At 35.8% G+C, this 18,933-nt stretch overlaps 3 protein-coding genes across 6 annotated transcripts in view; 2 read left to right on the forward strand and 1 right to left on the reverse strand.

Annotated features, from left to right (window-relative positions):
• Positions 1-131: 131 nt before the first annotated feature.
• Positions 132-9,920, forward strand: l(2)41Ab (lethal (2) 41Ab). Its single transcript, XM_073076100.1, has 19 exons — positions 132-421; positions 703-818; positions 1,124-1,262; positions 1,543-1,629; positions 1,890-2,022; positions 2,556-2,713; positions 3,071-3,184; positions 3,305-3,435; positions 3,558-3,700; positions 3,812-3,912; positions 3,988-4,170; positions 4,433-4,678; positions 5,077-5,245; positions 7,479-7,687; positions 7,990-8,109; positions 8,200-8,295; positions 8,417-8,620; positions 8,937-9,095; positions 9,491-9,920. The coding sequence occupies exons 1-19, from the start codon at positions 251-253 to the stop codon at positions 9,818-9,820; spliced, it is 3,009 nt and encodes a 1,002-aa protein (XP_072932201.1). The 5' UTR covers positions 132-250; the 3' UTR covers positions 9,821-9,920.
• Positions 9,921-10,169: 249 nt separating this feature from the next.
• LOC140744483 (uncharacterized) lies at positions 10,170-15,068 on the forward strand. 2 transcript variants are annotated; one of them, XM_073076095.1, is made up of 7 exons: positions 10,170-10,435; positions 10,899-11,253; positions 11,520-11,780; positions 12,178-12,376; positions 13,145-13,234; positions 13,485-13,631; positions 14,069-15,068. In XM_073076095.1, exons 1-7 carry the CDS (start codon positions 10,322-10,324, stop codon positions 14,211-14,213), a joined length of 1,311 nt encoding a protein of 436 aa, XP_072932196.1. In that variant the 5' UTR covers positions 10,170-10,321; the 3' UTR covers positions 14,214-15,068. The 2 variants fall into 2 exon arrangements, with proteins under 2 accessions (XP_072932196.1, XP_072932197.1); XM_073076096.1 differs by lacking the exon at positions 10,170-10,435 and adding an exon at positions 10,718-10,824.
• A 331-nt stretch (positions 15,069-15,399) lies between these two features.
• Positions 15,400-18,933, reverse strand: part of l(2)gl (LLGL domain-containing protein l(2)gl) — a 67,151-nt gene continuing 63,617 nt past the window's right edge. For all 3 annotated transcript variants that reach the window (XM_073076097.1, XM_073076099.1, XM_073076098.1), the window contains one exon: positions 15,400-18,687. In XM_073076097.1, coding sequence (XP_072932198.1) covers positions 18,574-18,687 — 114 coding nt within the window. In that variant the 3' untranslated portion in view covers positions 15,400-18,573. The remainder of the gene's footprint in view (positions 18,688-18,933) is intronic.

The raw sequence follows: 18,933 nt of genomic DNA on the forward strand, positions 1-18,933 counted from the left end.
TATAATATATATTATTACCTAGTTTTTCTGTTTCGTGATTATTACACTGATACAACTGGCTATGTATATATTTTATGTAGATTAAAAAAAAACTTAAAAACCCTGAGCCGTTATAACCATGGTTACCAAAACAACAGCGTTATAGCTATACTACTAAGCAACAGCTTAGTTTTGTTTTATCAATTGTACACGACGCTTACAAGTTACCTGAGAGAAACATTTTATTTTAACTGCACTGTAGGTTTGAATAATGTCGAAAAAGAAAGGAGTCTGTGATGCGCCATGTGTGTGCACGGAAGAAAAATCGACAGCTCGTGAGTTGGTCTCCCCACACTGTGTGTGCCCGAGGGATGAACACGAGATCGTCGTGCATGAAGAGACATGCCTCCTCTATAAAAATGAGAGGATTATATTTCCTCATGTAAATGACTTTATTTAAATATAGCATCTTAATCTAACATTACGTTGGCCAGTATTTAAATAAAATTTAATTTGATTATCCCGTTGCTTTCCGCTACGTTATAATTTAGATTATTTAGGCATTAAAATTGGTTTTGGTCGAGTAAATAAATTTATATTTCTCTTGTCTGACATCTAATTTCATTTTTAAATGGAAATGGATTTAAACATTAAACTAGTTAAGAAAAAATCTTAGTTAATAGTTTCCGTTAACTCATTCCCATTAACGTTTACTGACTTCAGGAGCCAGAAACATGTGAATGCGACGAGACGCCAGCAGAGGGCGCTATATGCAAGTGCTGCGCGTGTCTGAAAGACCAGTGTCGTTGTAAGAAAGCTGGTAGGGAGGTGTTTGATGAGTAAGTTCATTATATTAAATACCTAAAAATAATAAAAAAGTATATTTATATAAAGTTAAAATGTATGGCGTGGGTAGTCGGCCTAATTTTCTTTGTTCTCTATCTTCTGCGAACTGTATGACTCCCAATCTTCAATTTTGCGAAGGTCTTTGAAGATAATTAAAGTTTACATCCTGGCGATGCGCAGCAGTGTCGTTCAAACAAACTTATCGTTCCATACTGTCAGCAACCATTTAAGCTTAGGAAAAATTTATGTTTATTAAATATTTCATATACCAACTACTTCATACGTAACTTTTTTTAAGGTGGCGCAACAAGCGAGAATTGGGTGCGATGCCAGCGGTGCTGGAATCCACCCATCCTTTGATGCAGCGGTTTCAATCAACGCTGAAACAGTTTTTGGAGAAAGAGAACGCCATAGCTGAAGAGGAAATTCTTAATTTGGTACGCATCTGCACCGTGAATCATCGTAACATTGATTATAGATTTAATTAAGGTTCATATAAAATTGGTTTTGATTAAAAGGACAATCATTGAAAATATCTGCTTGACAATTAAAAAATCTACACAAGAGTTGTACTACTAAACTTAATTTTTTGTTGCTCTGTAATGTTAAGATGGTTAGTCTCATTTTAAATCTTCAATATATGTGTAAATCTACATAAATCTTATTATTTACATAAAAATATTGTAATTAAAATGTTATCTACAAATGTGTTCATAGCGCGACGAGTTAAAACTTAGTAAGCAGGCGTATGAGAAGGATCTAGAAGCCATATATCGGAGTGATCATGATACGAATGCACAAAGGGTTAGTATTCAATATTTATTTTATTTGTTATGCACTAAACTTAATCTTACTACTAAGATACTACTACCGTCCGCGTTCCATTGTGTATGTGCCAGAGGAGAGTGAATCCTTGAATAGTTCTAGAGCGCATTTCGGGGAAGACTCCCAGAAAATGCATTAAAGTTAGATACCAAAAATGCTTTCTTAGCTTTAATATATATTCGTTTTTTGTGATAATAGCTGCAAAAAATTACTTATTTCAAGGCTCGATTTTTTCCAAGGTTCTCATAGAGGAATACGAAGCGACATTATCGAAGCGTACGTCAGAGCGCGAGGCGGCCGACCAGCGCGCTCGCGAGTCCAACGAACGATACAAGCGAGCGAAGGAAAAGTTGGAGCAACAAACTAATACTGGTACTGGGATTGTAACTTAAAATAAATAGCAAATAATAATATAGTATTTTTGGTTCTAAGATAACATTGGTTATAAGTTAAGTTCTGGTTATAAGATAACAATGTTACTCAAAGTCGTTTAAGGAATCAGATGTTTCTCTCCTTGAGATGTAAGTTGATAGGATTCATAATCCTTAACTTACCACACAATTTTTTTTTTATGAGAAGGTGTTTTTATGGGAAGCTGTAGATGATTAATTATCAGTTTTTTTGATGGCGATATAAAATGTATACGAGCTCGTCTTGATTATTAAATGGTGTTAATCTTATTATACTCGAATCATATTACTCCCATCATTTAAATTTTATTCGTTACAAACAGAGAGAAAAAAAAATATCATACTACAACCAATAAGATCCTAAATTTATATTTAAATTCTAAATTTATATTTGGTTAAATCTACAAAAATTGATCAAACAAGTTGAGTCACATTCGCTTATACTACAGTTTGTAGAATAAGCTTATTAACTGGTACGACGGGCGATCGTAACAGAACGAGAAGCAACAGAAGAGCTGGAGGCGCTGACGACGCTGTGCCGGCAGCTGGAGGCGTGGCGCGAGGAGACGGAGTCCGACCTCACCGTCAGCCAGCGCGTGTCCGACAAGATGCGCGCTGAGAAACGAGCCTTGGCTGATGAGAAGCGGCAATTGGTATGTTTATAGAACAATAGTACGTACGGCAACGATGAATTCACTAACGAACTTTGCCAAACTTTGTAAACTTTCCAAATCGTGCGTGCTGGCAAATTGATCTTTTTTTGTTTGGAACGATGATGTCCAAATTGTACAATGTTTGTCGATTTCTTTTATTTTCGTAAAGAGTTAAGTGATAAGCGAGGAGTTAATAAGTCGAACACATTTTCCGATCATAGTATGGGGAAGTTAATGTTAAACGTTGTCGGAGAGAGGTTTTCATAACTCTCTTCATCATTAGTCGGCAATTATACTTTTAGTATTTTGAAATCAGTTAAATAAAATATGAATCCTTGTTAAATTTACTTTTTATAGGATATGGTGATATACAGTCTGAACAACGAAGTCTGGAAATTGGAGTCGAAGCTAGAAATGTTTCAGAAGCAATTGGATATCAAGAACGTGGAAATGGAGAAAGTTAACGATAAGGTAAAAAGTAAAAATCTCTTTTAAGCAATTCATTATTTTCTGCATCAACAATATGAATAGAAATGTAAAGCTTTTCAAAGGCTTAAGGACCTGTTAATTATTAAAAGCCTTTATCCTCAGGTGACTGCGTATGCTGCAGAATTAGAAGATTTGGAATTAGACAAACGTCGACTCGTTAGTTTGTGGAACTCTGTTCTTGTTAACATACAACAGCGGGATCGAGTTTACGACTCTGTTCGAGATGACTACAAGTTGGTATCATAATTGTAAATTTTAGTATAACTTATTTTTTTATTGAATAACTGAATATGCACAGATGAAAATAATATTTACATAAAATAAAGAATAATTACATCTTTACTAAAATTTATAGAGCGCTTCGCGATAATTACCGCACATTAATTAACAATTTAGAGATATCAAAGAAAGTGGCAATTGAGGAGATGAATAAAGGAAAGGAAATAGCAATGAACAAAGATAAATTAATGTACGACATAGCGAATGCTACTAAGCTGTGTAAGTAATTATTACTATTTAGCTTAACTGTACTTATAATTAATGAGATTAATAGTAATTAACTAATATAGTTAGTATAAATAATAGAATACATATTTTGTATTTTTATAGTGGAAAGTGAGCATGCAAAGCGAATTAGCCTAGAGACACATATTGGAGAACTTACTGAAGCTATAGAAATGGCAGAACGTGACGAAGAATTGATAAAATCGGTAAGAGATATAGATGATTAAATACAAAAGCAGCATAAGGAGACTTACATATTATTCTCAAACAAATGATTACAGGAAAATCAAACAATGAGGAACATTTTGAAGAGTACCGAAAAGGAATACGACCGTCGCGTAGAGATGAAGATGAAAATAGAAAATGAAATTCTGCACAACCTACAGGAATGTTTGCTGAATGACAAAGCTGTGGAGTCAATGGCTAATGGTATTAAGAAGATGAGAGAAATGTCGAGAAAACAAGTAAGGCTTTTTTTAGTACTTAATAATATTTATAGAAGATTTTTATAAATCGAGAACTATTTACTTACGTAAGTATGTTGTAGATGGAAATAAGTTAACAAGTTATGCTTACAGTCTGATAGTAATTGATTCCTCATAATAAATGCTAAAGTCAGTGACGATTGTAAGTGATTAGAATCCGTCCAAAATTGTAATAAAGTCCTTTAGAATTAGTTAGTTATAACTTTATTTTAATACTCACCATTTAATACAATATTTTTAGGAAATATCCTTAATGTCCATGGAAAACCAACACGCAAAGATGATGTTTGATATAGAAGTACACCGAGACAGGCAGGCGCGAAACAAGCTCGTTCTAGAAGAGACTCTCTCCAAAGTGAGGGAACGCGAGAAGGAGATCGAGCAGTTGCAAGAGAAGTACGACCAGAAGGCACTCGTCATCACCAGAAAGCAAAGGGAGTTGGATATAATAATCAAGAAGTATAACGCGCTGAAAGAAATCTTTGATGTTAGTTCATGTCTTACAAATAAATACTTACTATTTTTGTTGCTTTTCAGAAGAATATTTTTTATGTAACATTTCGAGAAATAAAAAGACGTATTCATGAATCAACCTAAATTTAAATTTCTATGCTCACATGGCAAAGTAAAGACTTTGCACCTGAAAGGAATATTCAGAAAGTTTATAAAATGTATCTGCTCTGTAACAAAAGTAGTCAGAAATATCTGCTTTAAATGCTCAACTTATATTATACTTGTTTTTGTATACCCTTTGCATTCTTCTGCTACATTCATGCTTTTGCTGTTACTTTGGTAACATATATGTATTCTTTCTTTTCTTATTTTTTATATTTCAACATATATTAAGTTCTATGCCTCAAATTGTAGCTTCACAATATTTTGTAGTTAAAATCACCCCAAGAGCGTCGTATAGAAGAGTTGGAGCAGCAGATCAAGGCTCTCCGCGAGCGGACGGAGACCATGAAGCACGAGTGGTTGCGGCTTCAGGGTCACGTCGTGAAGCTGACATCACAACACCACAAGATCGTTTACGACATCAATCTTATTAATAAACGTGGGTTATTGCTCTGTTTTATTGAAGTTGTAATTGTTTAGACGCGCGTTAAGAGGGAAAGCTATTGGTGAAACGATTTTGTAACGAATTTTACGATACTATATGATACTCGATATATAAAACGAAAGCAGTAAAAATAAAGCAGTACATATTTTTATTAATTAAGACAGAGAAGTATAATTTCTTATGAGCACGTACATAAAACACACATGCCTTTTAACGATTATGCAGCTTCTTACCAATTGGATGATGTATTCCGGTATTTAATGGAATGGTGTACTAATTTACCTTGTATTGTTAATGGGCTCTTAAGGTAAAGTCACCTATTTCCGCGGTATTTTCACTAAAACTAGAAAGAGCGTCAGATATTAAGCATTTGCTACGGCTTAATAAGGAATTAGATAATTTTATCAGAAGCTTTATTATCTGTACTCTTGAAATAAACTCGACATTTTACGATTAAATATTGATTTAAATGTGTATTTTAAATAAATATGAACCAAGGCAGAAAACCCTAATTCCGATGTAAAAATCCTTATTCCGATGTATTTGGTTCCTAATTCCGAGTATACAAAATAAGGGAGAGAAAGAGATAGAACGACTGCTACATGGTGTATAAAGATAAATGTTATTTATTGAATTTAGTTTCAATTTCGATTCAATTTTTTTTAATTAGTTAAAGAGTAGTTTTATCAAAATTGTTCTTAGCTATGATTAAAGGGAAGCTGCCGAAATAAACATTTTTTATAGTATAGTTTCTTGATTGGTTAATTTTACTAATGTATATCATGTTTTTTTTTTAAACTGCAGTCAATTCGTGTATCTGCAATGCAATTTTGGACATTCTTCTTCGTGTACTTTACTAAGGTTTATTATCGTACACCATAAATAATAATAATATGGAATACCGTCATGAGGTTTATAGAATTATTTCATTTTAAATAATTTAATCAAATGAAAACGTCGTAAAATGTTCTAGTTCTTATTTAATTATCCGTTATAATCGTATAACAATGTTAATTCGTCATTAATTAGGATTAAGCGAATTACGGATACAAACAATAGAAATTTTCTTAAAAACCGATGAAAACTTTAAACACCCTTTATAGTATTTTTCGGTTATGCCGCGGATTAATGTGCCCATATAACGTAATTCCGACTTATATACATCGGAATAGCGTTTCATAACTAAAAATCACGTTTCCAAATTCCGATTATTAAATAATAAAAGACTTTTACACAATTTAGAGACAGAAACATGCTTTATTCAAATATGTACATAATAATATACAATACTTGTTCAATATAACATCCATATCTGGATGAACTTCATTTTGTCTCCTTAGTTGTCCCATAGAAGAAATTAGGAAAGTACATAAATAAGTCATCTTTGATATCATATAATTAGGTAATGCAGTACAATGCATTACCACGGAAAATGATTTCGATATTAATTGAGTATTAAATTTGTCAAATCCGAAGCAATACGTGCTTATTCATAAAAACAACTACATAAATTTAAATTAAAAACAAGTCTATGAAATTGCTATTCCGTGGTATACCTCAGTTTTAGGGACAGCCCAAAATATTTGGCACCTAACGCCGCTGTATTTTTAAACTTATTTTTACTCTTATCTGTTAACAAATAAGCACAAAATTTAAATGTTATTGATTTCATATATATTCAATATAATGTTTTCATCGAAACACTATCACACACATGCAAATTTACTGAAAAAATCACTATTTGCGAAATCGTGACATTCACGTGCAAAAGGCCCAAAATGTATGAAGCATGCGTTTGATGGAGGCACTAATGCAAAACTATGCGATTATTCAAAAAACCATACACATAATACTATTACGATAGCCATATGACAATAGAGTGATAAATTATCTATTAAATAACATACCTTTTATTAAAAATGAGTTGGTAAATAGTTTATAAAAGCCGTTTTTTTAAATACCACGGAATATGGTGCCAGTTTCAGAATCCCTCGGCATTAGGTGACTTTACCTTAGTATTGTTTCTAGTTAACGCCATTACTGATTACATTACTCCAAAGTTGAACTATGATTTTGTCATAGATTAGTATATTTTGTAGGTACAGTTAAAGTAAACTTGGAAGAACTTGGAAACAAAATGATCACGTATTTTTTTCATTTACAATAAATAACGGTTCTTTAAAATTGGTTAATTTGGAAACATTGTAATTAATTTTCAACGTTCTAGAGATTCAAATTTGCGAGCAAAAGACTATGCGCATTGAGGCGGAATGCGAGCACGTGTCTCAGGAGCAGGGGCGCGTGGAGCGCTCGCTGCGAGCGCTGCGCGGCCGCCTCGAGCTGCTGCAGCGCTCGCGCAAGGACGCCACCGAGCGTAATGAGTCCTCGCAGCGTATGAACAACGCCATGACGCATGAGTACGCTGCGAATCTTAAGGTGAGGTTTTAACTGAGTCTGGGTAAACTAAAAATCTTTTGGAGGTGATAGTGTGGTCTAGCTTTTAAGCAGATGTAGTAGTAGTCAAGAGCGTACAATACAAATAAATGGTATTAACCGATAAAAAGTTTTACATTTTACACGCTTTTAAACTTTTCTTAAGTAAAATATCAGTAAATAAAAGTATGTAGTCTGCGGGGGCTCTTAAAGTCGATGTTATATTTGCCTAAGAAGATTCGTTTAACTCATAAAATTAATTAGGGAATTTTCTAGATATCTGTATAATATTTTTATTTAAACAGGATGCAGAAAGTGAAATAATTCAATTAGAAGATGACATTGAAGCTCTCGATAAGGAGAAGATAAACCTCACGCAGGATCTAGATCGTGTCACGCGGGAAGCGCTTATTTGGGAAAGGAAGGTAATATTTACAATTTTGAATGAATTTGCAATACTTAAATTTAGTAATACTACATATCATGAGTATTAATGTAATATTTTTTAATTTTAGGGAATTTTAGCAGTTGATTTAAAGAAAAACATCCAAAGTGCAAAATCTGCTGCAGGCGAAATTGGACAAATGAAAGCAGAAATTCACCGTATGGAAGTAAGATATTTCAGATTACAATGTTTTCGGAATGATAACAAAAAAATGTTACAAGACGAACTTATACTTACACTAACATATACAGGAATATTCGTATAAAATTCCACTTCACTTCATTTAGGTTCGTCGAGAGCAGCTTCGTAAAACCAGTGAGAAGTTGGCAGAAGACTTGGCGTTGTACGTGACGAGGCGTGAAACCGCGATGGAGAAGTCTCGCGCGGCCGCTGCCGTGGAGAAGGCTCACGGTGCCGCTGGACAGACCTCGCAATCCAGCTATCACCATAAACTGCGCTTAGCTAAGGCTGATCTAGCGAGGGTTACAAAGGTAATATCAATCTCTAGTAATTATTAAGTTCTACTAAAGCAAAAAAAAAAATAACAAATTGATTGGTTTGAAAATATTTTCTCAAGGGCCCATAAATCGTTTGCTCCGAAATCAGTTCCGTATTTACTAAAAGGTAAGTAATAATTCTCAAGAATTACATATTTTTATCAGCAAAATTGGCCAATTAGCCATCTCATAAAGGTTTATCCAATTCATCCCTATCAGCAATAAGTAATAGTTACAGGATATCTGCAGAATATTGGTACTGAACATCATTATGTTCTACAGAATATCGATGTAAGAAATTCGTTTCCAGGATCTATCTGAAGCGAGAGCGCACATGGAGCAGCTAGAGCAAGAGCAGGTCCGTCTGGAGCGCGAGGTGGCCGACACGAGCGCGATGAACTCGCAGCTGGAGGAGCACGTGGCCGCGCTGCTTCGCGAGGTCCGGGATACCGAGAAGCAGAAGCAATGGGTAATTTTGCTGAATGATATAGGTAGTTTGGTAATTTTATAACCATACCAACGCACAACTTACAAAAGATAGCAACGCAGGTAGCGTTGCTATCTTTTTGTAAGAACAGTATTTTTGATAATAGGCTAAGTAACATGCTGCCATGCTGGTAAATTGCGTCGATGTCTTTCATAGGAAGTCTTTTTGGATTTTTATAGGGTTTATGTTTTTACGCCAAAAAGTCTTCGAATATTATCTAAATAAACAATGTTACATGTAAAGAACTTAATTATGAAAATAGCTTATCTTCGTATATTGTAAAAAGTGTAAAAGTGAAGAATTTTATGAAAATTCTACGTACTGATAAAATCACAATGTATAGAGTATTTCATGCATTTGTCTTTTTTAACTTTTAGCTGCTGGAGCGTGTAGTACGTACGCAACGGTTGGGTACAGAATTGGCAACTGCGATCAAACGCCAATCTGTACGAGTGAGGAAGCCCAAAGCAGTCGTCATAAACGAATACACTCAGGCGAAAACGTTGAACGAACGGCTGAAGTACGTGGTGGATTCCATGATGAACGAGTATCCCTATTTGAATGACAAGCTGGAAGTGATAGCAAACACATTGAATATTGACATGCCAGAGGACACTCCGAGCCTGACTGAAGAATGTGTATGCTCTGACATGACTGTTGAAGACGTTGTAGACGAGAATGTAGCAGAGAAACCTGATTGTCCTTAGTTTTTTAGTTTGTTTCCTTTAGATATTATTTTAAATTCTGGATTTTTGTGATCGTTTTTGAAAGAGTGCACAATAAAACTTATTTTATCCTTTAAAAGAAGACATTTTTATTTGCTCATTTATATTTTTGTTCCCACTCTACATGTAAGATTATAGACTTTCAAACGGACTGTTTCATAAGTTCGTTCAAACTGCTAGTTTATTCAAAATCCACCCATTTTTAATGACATTCTTTACTGAAACTAGTTATACGTCATAATATAAAGAGCAACTTGAAAAAGTTAAGGCAATTCTAATGAATTTAAGGCTATTGAACGTGTATTTTGTTTATGAATTTGTAACGTCACGTAAGTGTCACTTGTGTCAAGTTGACATGTTTTCGCGAAAGGGAGTATAGGAATTCTGGGATATTTTGTTTTCATTTGGCATCTTGTTAAAAAAGGAAAACATTGTTAAATATAATGTAAAATCAATACAATATATACGAAACGGGGTAATAAGATGACTATGTGTAGAATTTGCCTCGCTGATACAGCGGAAAAGGATATGAAGGAACTTGAGGTGAACGGGAAAGCAAACTTTAGCGATGTATTGTTGTTTTGTTTGGATATCCAGGTATTTTGTTTTCCTCATAGATTATTATAGTAGACAATAAGTCTTTACAGCACATATTTAATTAGACGTTAGTTAATACGAAAAATTTATAAGAATTATAACAAAAAACCAAAGAGTTGTCTGAAAGTTACTAGAATTTTTATTTAATAATTTTTATATGTAAAACATATGCTTTTTCAATTAGTTAGTTCTTATACTTCTTTAAGTAGTAACTTATTGTTTAGATTCAGTTTTCTGTTAATTAATTAGAAGATGTAATCCTTAGTGTTTAGAAGAAATATAACCCACTACATGCTATAGTAGTGGTGGGTGGTAGTTAATACCTCTGTGGTCGTTATTCAATAGAATTTTTGATTGTTGATTAGAGGTCATAGCTGTCATATCAACAGGTGGACATTTATATTTTATCCTATTACACTTAGATTAGTAAAATAAGCTATTACATAAAAAATCTTAATTCCAGATCCATGTAGAAGATATGGCAAGTATAAAATTATGTTTAGAATGCTACAAAAATATACTCGCATTCCATGAATTCAAATCTCTCGCACAAAAAAATGATCTATATTGGAAAACACTAGAAACAGAGATAAAAATTAATAAAGACAATATTTTTAACGAAATCAAAGAGGAATTTACTAATAATAACTTTATTTCTATGAATAATGATAGTGATGTAGACTTTACCGAGTTAAGTGTTAAGGTGGAGGATATACAGGATTGTGAATCGGATGATGAGTTACTGAGTGTTATCAAGTTAATCAAGGATGAATCTGTATCTGAGGATAATAAAGAATCGGAAGACACTAAAGAAAATGGTAGGTATTTAATGAAAATGATACCCAAAATAACACTAACTATTCTGATCTCATTTGATTGAATGTTTAATTTAAATTTAACTGTTTTCATTTTTTTCCCAAATTACAAAATTTGATTTAAAAAAGAACTTCCTCATAAGACAATAATACACATTACTTTATTACCAAATGTGTTCATTGTCTGTATTTTTAGTACGCCTTAATTGTTTACCTTTACAATCAGATTGATTATATAATTTTTTTTTATTGTAATTATATGCAAACAGAACCGGTCAAAATCAAAAAAGAGTACAAGAAGAGGGGTAGGGCAAAAAAGTCGCACAAACCAGTGGAGATGGTGTGTGAAGAGTGTGGTAAGAGAGTGCGCAACTTGAAAGCGCACATGTATCAACACAAGCCGCTGAGCGAGCGGAGAAGGTTCAAGTGCAAGGTGTGTGATAAGGTGTACTCCACGATGAGCGCCAGATACAAACACAACAGGATAAAACATCTTAGCCTCAAAAAACGATGTAATGTTTGTAGTAAAGGTTAGTGCTTTCATTGATTTTGGTTTGCTTTTTATTTGTAAAGGTAAAAGATCTCCTCTTGTACTAATGGACAACAATCTAAACTGTGGGTAGTCATATTTTTGGTAATATACCCTCATGGCATAAGGAACATTACAACATTACATTACAGGAATATTACAACTGAATCTTCACTTATCCTCTACTAGTTGGCATTTTTGATTTTTGAGTTGTGAAATTTCCTTGTGAATATATGGTTAACTTATTATTTTACATACATATTTGCAAAGTTATTTAAATACTACAGATTGTAATAGAAATTGATCAACAAAGAGAAAATCGTAAGTAGCGAACAATTCTGTTTCCTTTACCACTAGCATTGAAACAACTAGATTTTTTGAAACGTTTTCCCCAACAGAGGTGGTGGACCTGTGGTCGCACTGCATGAAGATGCACAACCCGTCGCGCATGCCGCACGCGTGCGCGGTGTGCGCGCGCCGCTTCCTGTCGCCCACGCAGCTCGCCGCGCACGCCGCCACGCACTCCGCCGCCCGGCCGCACCAGTGCGACCAGTGCGAGAAGGCGTTTGGCAGCAAGATTGTTATGTTGCAGCATAGGTAAGTTACGCTGATATTCGTCGTGCTTAATGTAGGGCTGATAAATAGGTATGGTAGCCGACGCACCTCGCCGCGCACGCCGCCAGGCCGCACCAGTGCGACCAGTGCGAGAAGGCGTTTGGCAGCAAAATTGTCATGCTGCTGCACAGGTGGGTTGCGCCGGTATTCACCGACGACGTATCTATGGTAGCTGGCGCAGTTCGCTGCGCACTCCACCACACCCTCCACCGCGAGCTTCTACCCGTAGGACCAGTATAAGGAGTTTGGTAGCAAGATCGTTATATTGCAGCACAAGTAGGTGGAAAAATACATAGATACGCTTATACCTACCTTAAAACAGGCCCAGAATATTTAAAAAAAAACTTCAGTAATGATTTTGGACTACTTACATAAAAAAGAGGGTTTTGTTGACTGCAGTTTTATTAACTACTCTGGTCACCAAAATTATTAAATCTTTCAACTGTGCGTCATTTACTCTCGAGTCTACAACTGTTAATTTAATTTCGTACCCTTTTGCTACAATAGCGCCATTTTAGACTGTTGTTTATTGCTGGTTTATTTTATTCTAAATTATGAAGGAAGCAACTCTCTCGTCTTTGGAAGCAATGGGAAGCAACTTGGAAGCAATGTTTCGACACTATTTGAGAGCTAAATACGACTCTACACACGCCATTCTGACGGACGCCACTTTTTTACAGACCCCAATATGAAACGGTTCTTCTTACTACCCTCTATACTTTCCTAACCTTACAAATAATTTATTTGCAGACGTCAAGTACACGACAAAGAGAAGTCACACCTATGTCAATTCTGCTCCAAAAGCTTCTTCAAAAAGTATCACCTTCAAGTTCATTTGAGGTAAGAGCAATGTTTTTAGGTTCTTATCATATTTATATTACAGAACTGGTCCAGGAACAGTTGCACAAACCCCAAATAAAATTTCAGCTGGAAATAAGTACTCCTTTGTTCTATATTTTTCATAATCTTAAATTATAAATGCTAATTATTTGTCATTGCTTTAATTTATATTGTATGTGTATCTACATAGTAGATTTTATTTACATAGTAGATATGAATTTTTATCGAATAAATAATTATTTTTCCACAGAAGTCACTCGAAAGAGAAACCGTACGAGTGCAACCAGTGCGGTAAGTTCTTCACCTCGACGACAACACTCAAGAACCACAAACTGACGCACAACGAGCACAAACAATACGAGTGCACACATTGCAGTATGAAGTTCCGGACACCGGCGTAAGTTTGATTTCAACCATAGCGCTTGACTAGAAAGCGTTGTTAGATGAGGAATTATGAATGAAGATTCTGCCATGTTGCCCTTTATTATACTTTGTTTTGTACGGGAAGGGAGGATTTTTATGATAAGGGTAACAAACGAGCATGCAGACAGTTTTATAGTAAGTGGCCTCTGCTGCCCATGGTTGCTTAAAATCAACTCCAGAAAGATATCCAAGTTCTAGTTGGAGTCGTCCACGGATGCATTATGACGCCTGATGACTAAGTTGGAAAGTCTCGTGTAATGTCTTTCCCTTCAAATCAGAATACGGCAGCGCTACACTGCTATTACAGTCAAAATGTCAAAATAAGTGTGGTGGTGCCTTTTGACCCAACTTCCAAAAGGCTTCTATTAGCTTTAAAGCAAATGTAAAAACGTAACTTTGTTTATGTTTCAGCTATCTGAAGATCCACATGGCAATCCACGCGAAGATCAAGAAGCACCCGTGCAAGTACTGCGGCGTGCGCTTCGGCCGCTCCGACCACCGCAAGCGACACGAGCGGACGGCGCACGAGAGACACCTGCTGGCTAACACCGCGTAACATTGTACCAAAGATTATTTTGTACAGTCTAATGTAATGTTTAGATACTCGCGAACAATCCACCGAGTAAATCGCCGAACAGTAAGGAAGATGTAACGGCCGCGCACGAATATTTACGTATAGTATTTTGATTCGCGTAGAAAAACATATTCCGCGGAGAACGGACGAGCATATTGACAAATCTCGAATATACCCGCATAGGTTATTTACATACTTATCCTCGCGTCTGTTCGCCGAGCATATAAACATTGCACGACGATTATAGGAGAAATAGATAGTTTGGAAGTGACTGGAATCAAAGAAAAAAAATTGAGGACCCTGGCCTATACTTTGCCTCATTGTCAGAAATAAGTATATTTTTTATATTTTCTTTATGTATACAAATCTTTTATCTGTATGTGAAACTCAAAAAGTAGTTGATTTAGTTAGTTAATTGTAGGTCAAATTGGCACAAAATACTTAACAATTTGTCTTTATGTCGACTTATGTTGTTGCTCCAGTGATTCGATTGTTTATTTTGGATTCCATTATAATTAAAAATCATTCCATTATTCGAATTCATGGATATATTAGAAAGTAAAAAATTATATATTTTTATTATATGAGATGGTAAAAGTTCTTATACAACAGACAACAGAAATTAATCTTATTTTATGCGGCATATAATATTCAAAGAAATTAAAATAAATAAATAAATGAAGATTTTTGATTATTAATAATACTTTATTATGAAATGTATGTCAAAATAATTATGTTTATATAGTGGTTAAGACTTTAATTTCAATTTGAAGGGAACAAGGTTGTTAATGTTAAAGTTTGATTAATGAAGGAGAATAAATTTATATTTTCATGTTAGTCCGTGTTTTAATCCCTACTCGATTTCAATAGTAATCGTTAATCTTACATACATACATGCATTATTACAACAAGTTCAGTACAAATTACATACTTGTTCACTCACTCGCTCACTTCATCAATAAGCATCTTCAATACTAGCTAATCTGCCGTCTAAAGAAAATGTATAAAAGAGTTCTACAGAAAGTTCAAAGTTTAAGCGACGCTACTTCAATTGCTCCAAAAATTATCACCGAAGGCGTGGACGGACTCTTTTATACTTATACAAAAAGTTTACAATAAACATTATAAGTAACAATACAACATTAGGATCACAATAAAACGAAACAACTTTAATACATATTAGCTTTTATTCTCATGTAAGATTAGGATACAAATAGCAAGTTCGTATCAAATATTAAAAATACAATAGCATAGAGAAAATTGTACAATAAATGCATAGTCCGGACGTAGTTCGACCAATGCAGCACAATAATACACCGTACATACTCACTATGCGGGCTAAAAGCAGATTCTTAATAAAAATAACAGGCACGTTCAACTTACGTCTACGATAAAATACAATGTCTATAAAAACGAAAATCAATCCCCTTTATATCACAACATGTGATGTTTATTCGCCAGTTTCACATGCAATACTACTACGATCTGAATTAGGCTTCGGTAAAATATTCATTCTTAACTTTAAACTTAATAGTCTTTATTTTTAACATTAACCCTTTTCTAAATCTGTCATCGTTTTCAATGCTCGATTTGAAAATGATATATGTTTTTCCAAATGAGCCTAGATGGGACCGCTATACTTAATTTGAATTTTTATAAATAATATAATTCGGTTACTTTGCTTTTTTAAAAGCGGTCCAAACTAACTAGAAATTTTTCAACGGTAATGGAACTAGACATATGTTCAAGTAGTATACACCTGGCATTATTTTATAATAAAGCAGGAAATACATAACTTTTAAATAAGTAAAGTATAATACAATACTTAGGACTTTTATTACGAGAAGTATTGCATGTGAGTGGCCTTTTATTTAAAATAATTTGTTGCCCGTGAAATACTGTTGTCAATACCCGCGTTCCACTTGACGATCGCAACGACCGCAGTCTATATCACTTACACATTGTGTATTAAAGTGAAGCATATGAAAGATCGCGGTCGTTTTGGTAATTCAGTGGAACGCCCCATTGTACAGTACGTACAAAAATTGTCATTAAAAATAAAATGGCGTGCGTCTTATTTGTACCTCAGCTGCCGTGAATAACGCAAGACACCAGATTAAAAATAGGTACAACATTAAATTATGAAGACGCAGAATTAAAACCTACACGCTTATACATATTGCATAACTACCGCATCGTTCATTATAATTTATTACATTAAATATTTACTGAATATACAATTCAATAAAACATTGCTGGATTAAAAGAACGTTTAAATTCAATAAAAAATAGCAACTGCTAACATACGCCATGGAAAATCTAAAAAAATGCTAATTATATTATTATAATTTATACTAGTCATTACTTGTCAAATAGGTATATATAGCTAATAATAACACCTAAATAAAATTCTCTTCGATATAAAAAAAAGAAATAAATAGGCACATCGCGCATTCATTATGAATGTTTAAAAATGTTCAACTTAATCTAAATAAAAATGATTTCGCTTCTTCACTATAATTATTATACTAATAATAATAATATTGTTTTACACATTCCACAATTTAATTGCAGCATTTCTACATCAAAAATTTATGGCTTTAACATTTTTTGTACTAAAATAAACATTATATACGTGCTTAATTGAAATTCGAATATAACGGAATATTATACAGATTAAAAATTAAAAAAAAATGTTTAAAAAATGGAGGGTTTTTAAGTATGTTGTTTTTACTTAAGTACCTTTGCACATAAGTTGCAACATAATGTTTCAATAGAGGTTCTTAATGTAGACAGAATAAAAACAAAATTTATAAAAAAAATGACATTCATGCACGCTAAATAATTGACAGGGCAAAATAATTCAACTAACCTTTATAAAATGCATTTACTTACAAATTATGGGCCTTACGAGGATAAAATTTACAAAAGTTATAAATTACACCTACGATGAAATACCGAATACAAGACAATAATAGTTATGAAGTCGTTCAATAGTGTATATAAAATACAGATACAAATAACGAATACTTGTCGCAAGTTACGTGCGACTTTGAATTGTCGACGGCGGGACGTACGCGCACGTACGTTTAGGTATCTTTGTATTGGAGCATGAAGTACCCGAGGACTATGAGTGAGAATACCCTACACGCCGTGAGGAATGAAAATGTGCCGTAACCTGTAAAATTGTCCTGGTAGTCCTGTAAGACGCGCCTGTTAACCAACTCCACTCTGACTCTGCGTCTCAAGAAAGGCCGCATGTTTTGAAGCGGGTCGCCGGTCGGATTGTATAGATGGTACTCATGGAGCAGCCTCTCTCTGTGCCTGTTCCGCGCCGCTTTCGTTATAATCGGTCCTCTCGAAGGGTTATTAACTAGGTTTGCGGCATTTTCGAACGGTACTACGTTCAAACCTTCGCAATCGGAATTCTCCCCGGTCTCCAAGTTTCGGACGACGCGCGACATAACTTTCCGGGGTCGGCGCTTGGGCACAACGTTGCCTATGATGGCGTATCGAGAAACAATTCCACGCATGCCTGTGGCCGACTTTTTCTTGGCAACTCTGGACACGATCACGACACCGGGTGGGGGCATAGTCGGATCCGGACGATTGTCTGTGTCGACTGTGGGCCCAACATTGGCACCCAGTGTAGTTGGGTTTGGTCGGGTATTTCCCGTACTAGGCGTGAACCCAATATTGGGAACAGTCATAGGTGGGCCCGGACGGACATTCCTAAAACCGGGGAAGGCCTCAATATTGGGACCAGCCATTGGTGAACCCGGACGGACATTCCTAAAACCGGGAAAGGCCTCAATATTGGGACCAGGCATAGGTGAGCCCGGACGGACATTCCTAAAACCGGGAAAGGCCTCAATATTGGGACCAGGCATAGTTGGGCCCGGGCGAACATTCCTCGAACCGGAAAAGGCACCAATATTGGGACCAAGCATAATCGGGCCAGGGTGGATATTCCTCAAAGCGGGATAAGCCCCAATATTGGGGCCAAATGTAGTTGGCTCCTGTTGAATGTTTCCACTGTCGGCTGTCGACCCAATAGTGGGGCAGGGCGCACTCGGAAGCGCGAGCATATTCCTCCTGGCGGGCGAGGGCATCATTATCTCATTCGACATATCTTCCGTTTCCGGTCTCCTAAAAGCGTTTCGGGCCAAAACAACTGCACCGGAGCTCGGCTCGGTTGTTATGGCGGGCCACGGGCGGATCAAACGGTCGCCGGGGTCTATAAAATCGATGGGTGTCCTCGGGGCGGCCCTGGATACGATAACGGCTGGCTTGTGTTCGGGTGTCCTGTCGGGGTGGGTGTGTGTGCCGGGGGCGAGCAGCGTTAGCGCGTCTCCGCGGGCGCGGGCACGGGCGCGGCCAGCGGGGAGCGCTGCCGGTCAAACATCTCGAGGATGAGCTTCGGGTCGGTCCCGGCCGGCACCGTCACGGTTCCCGTCTGTATCACAACGCTCTATGAGTACCAGCGGACGTTCTTCTCCGCGGTAGCGCGTGACGCCCGCCCGTGTTTGTCTGGCTCTATTGAAACAATCCTCTATTTAACGTTAAGCCCGCTTCACATTCTCGCGAGAACACGAGAAAAACCCCGATTCGTATCGTCTCCACATTCTCGTTTCTCGTGCTTTTCTCGCCTTCGCGCGAGAATGTAGAGCGGGCTTTACTATTAAATTTTTTACACGAAAAT

This window comes from Epargyreus clarus, unplaced genomic scaffold (assembly GCF_041222505.1).
Source record: "Epargyreus clarus isolate Ecla_fem2 unplaced genomic scaffold, WU_Ecla_fem_2.2 ptg000008l, whole genome shotgun sequence".
In the NCBI taxonomy this organism is placed as follows: domain Eukaryota; kingdom Metazoa; phylum Arthropoda; class Insecta; order Lepidoptera; family Hesperiidae; genus Epargyreus; species Epargyreus clarus.

What these genes read in the sequence shown, in the direction of transcription:
- LOC140744483 (XM_073076095.1), top strand. Translation starts at nt 10,322, where the DNA reads ATGACTATGTGTAGAATTTGCCTCGCTGATACAGCGGAAAAGGATATG. An exon ending in TGTTTTGTTTGGATATCCAG is followed by an intron (nt 10,436 to 10,898) that starts GTATTTTGTTTT and finishes TCTTAATTCCAG; the next exon opens with ATCCATGTAGAAGATATGGC. An exon ending in GGAAGACACTAAAGAAAATG is followed by an intron (nt 11,254 to 11,519) that starts GTAGGTATTTAA and finishes ATATGCAAACAG; the next exon opens with AACCGGTCAAAATCAAAAAA.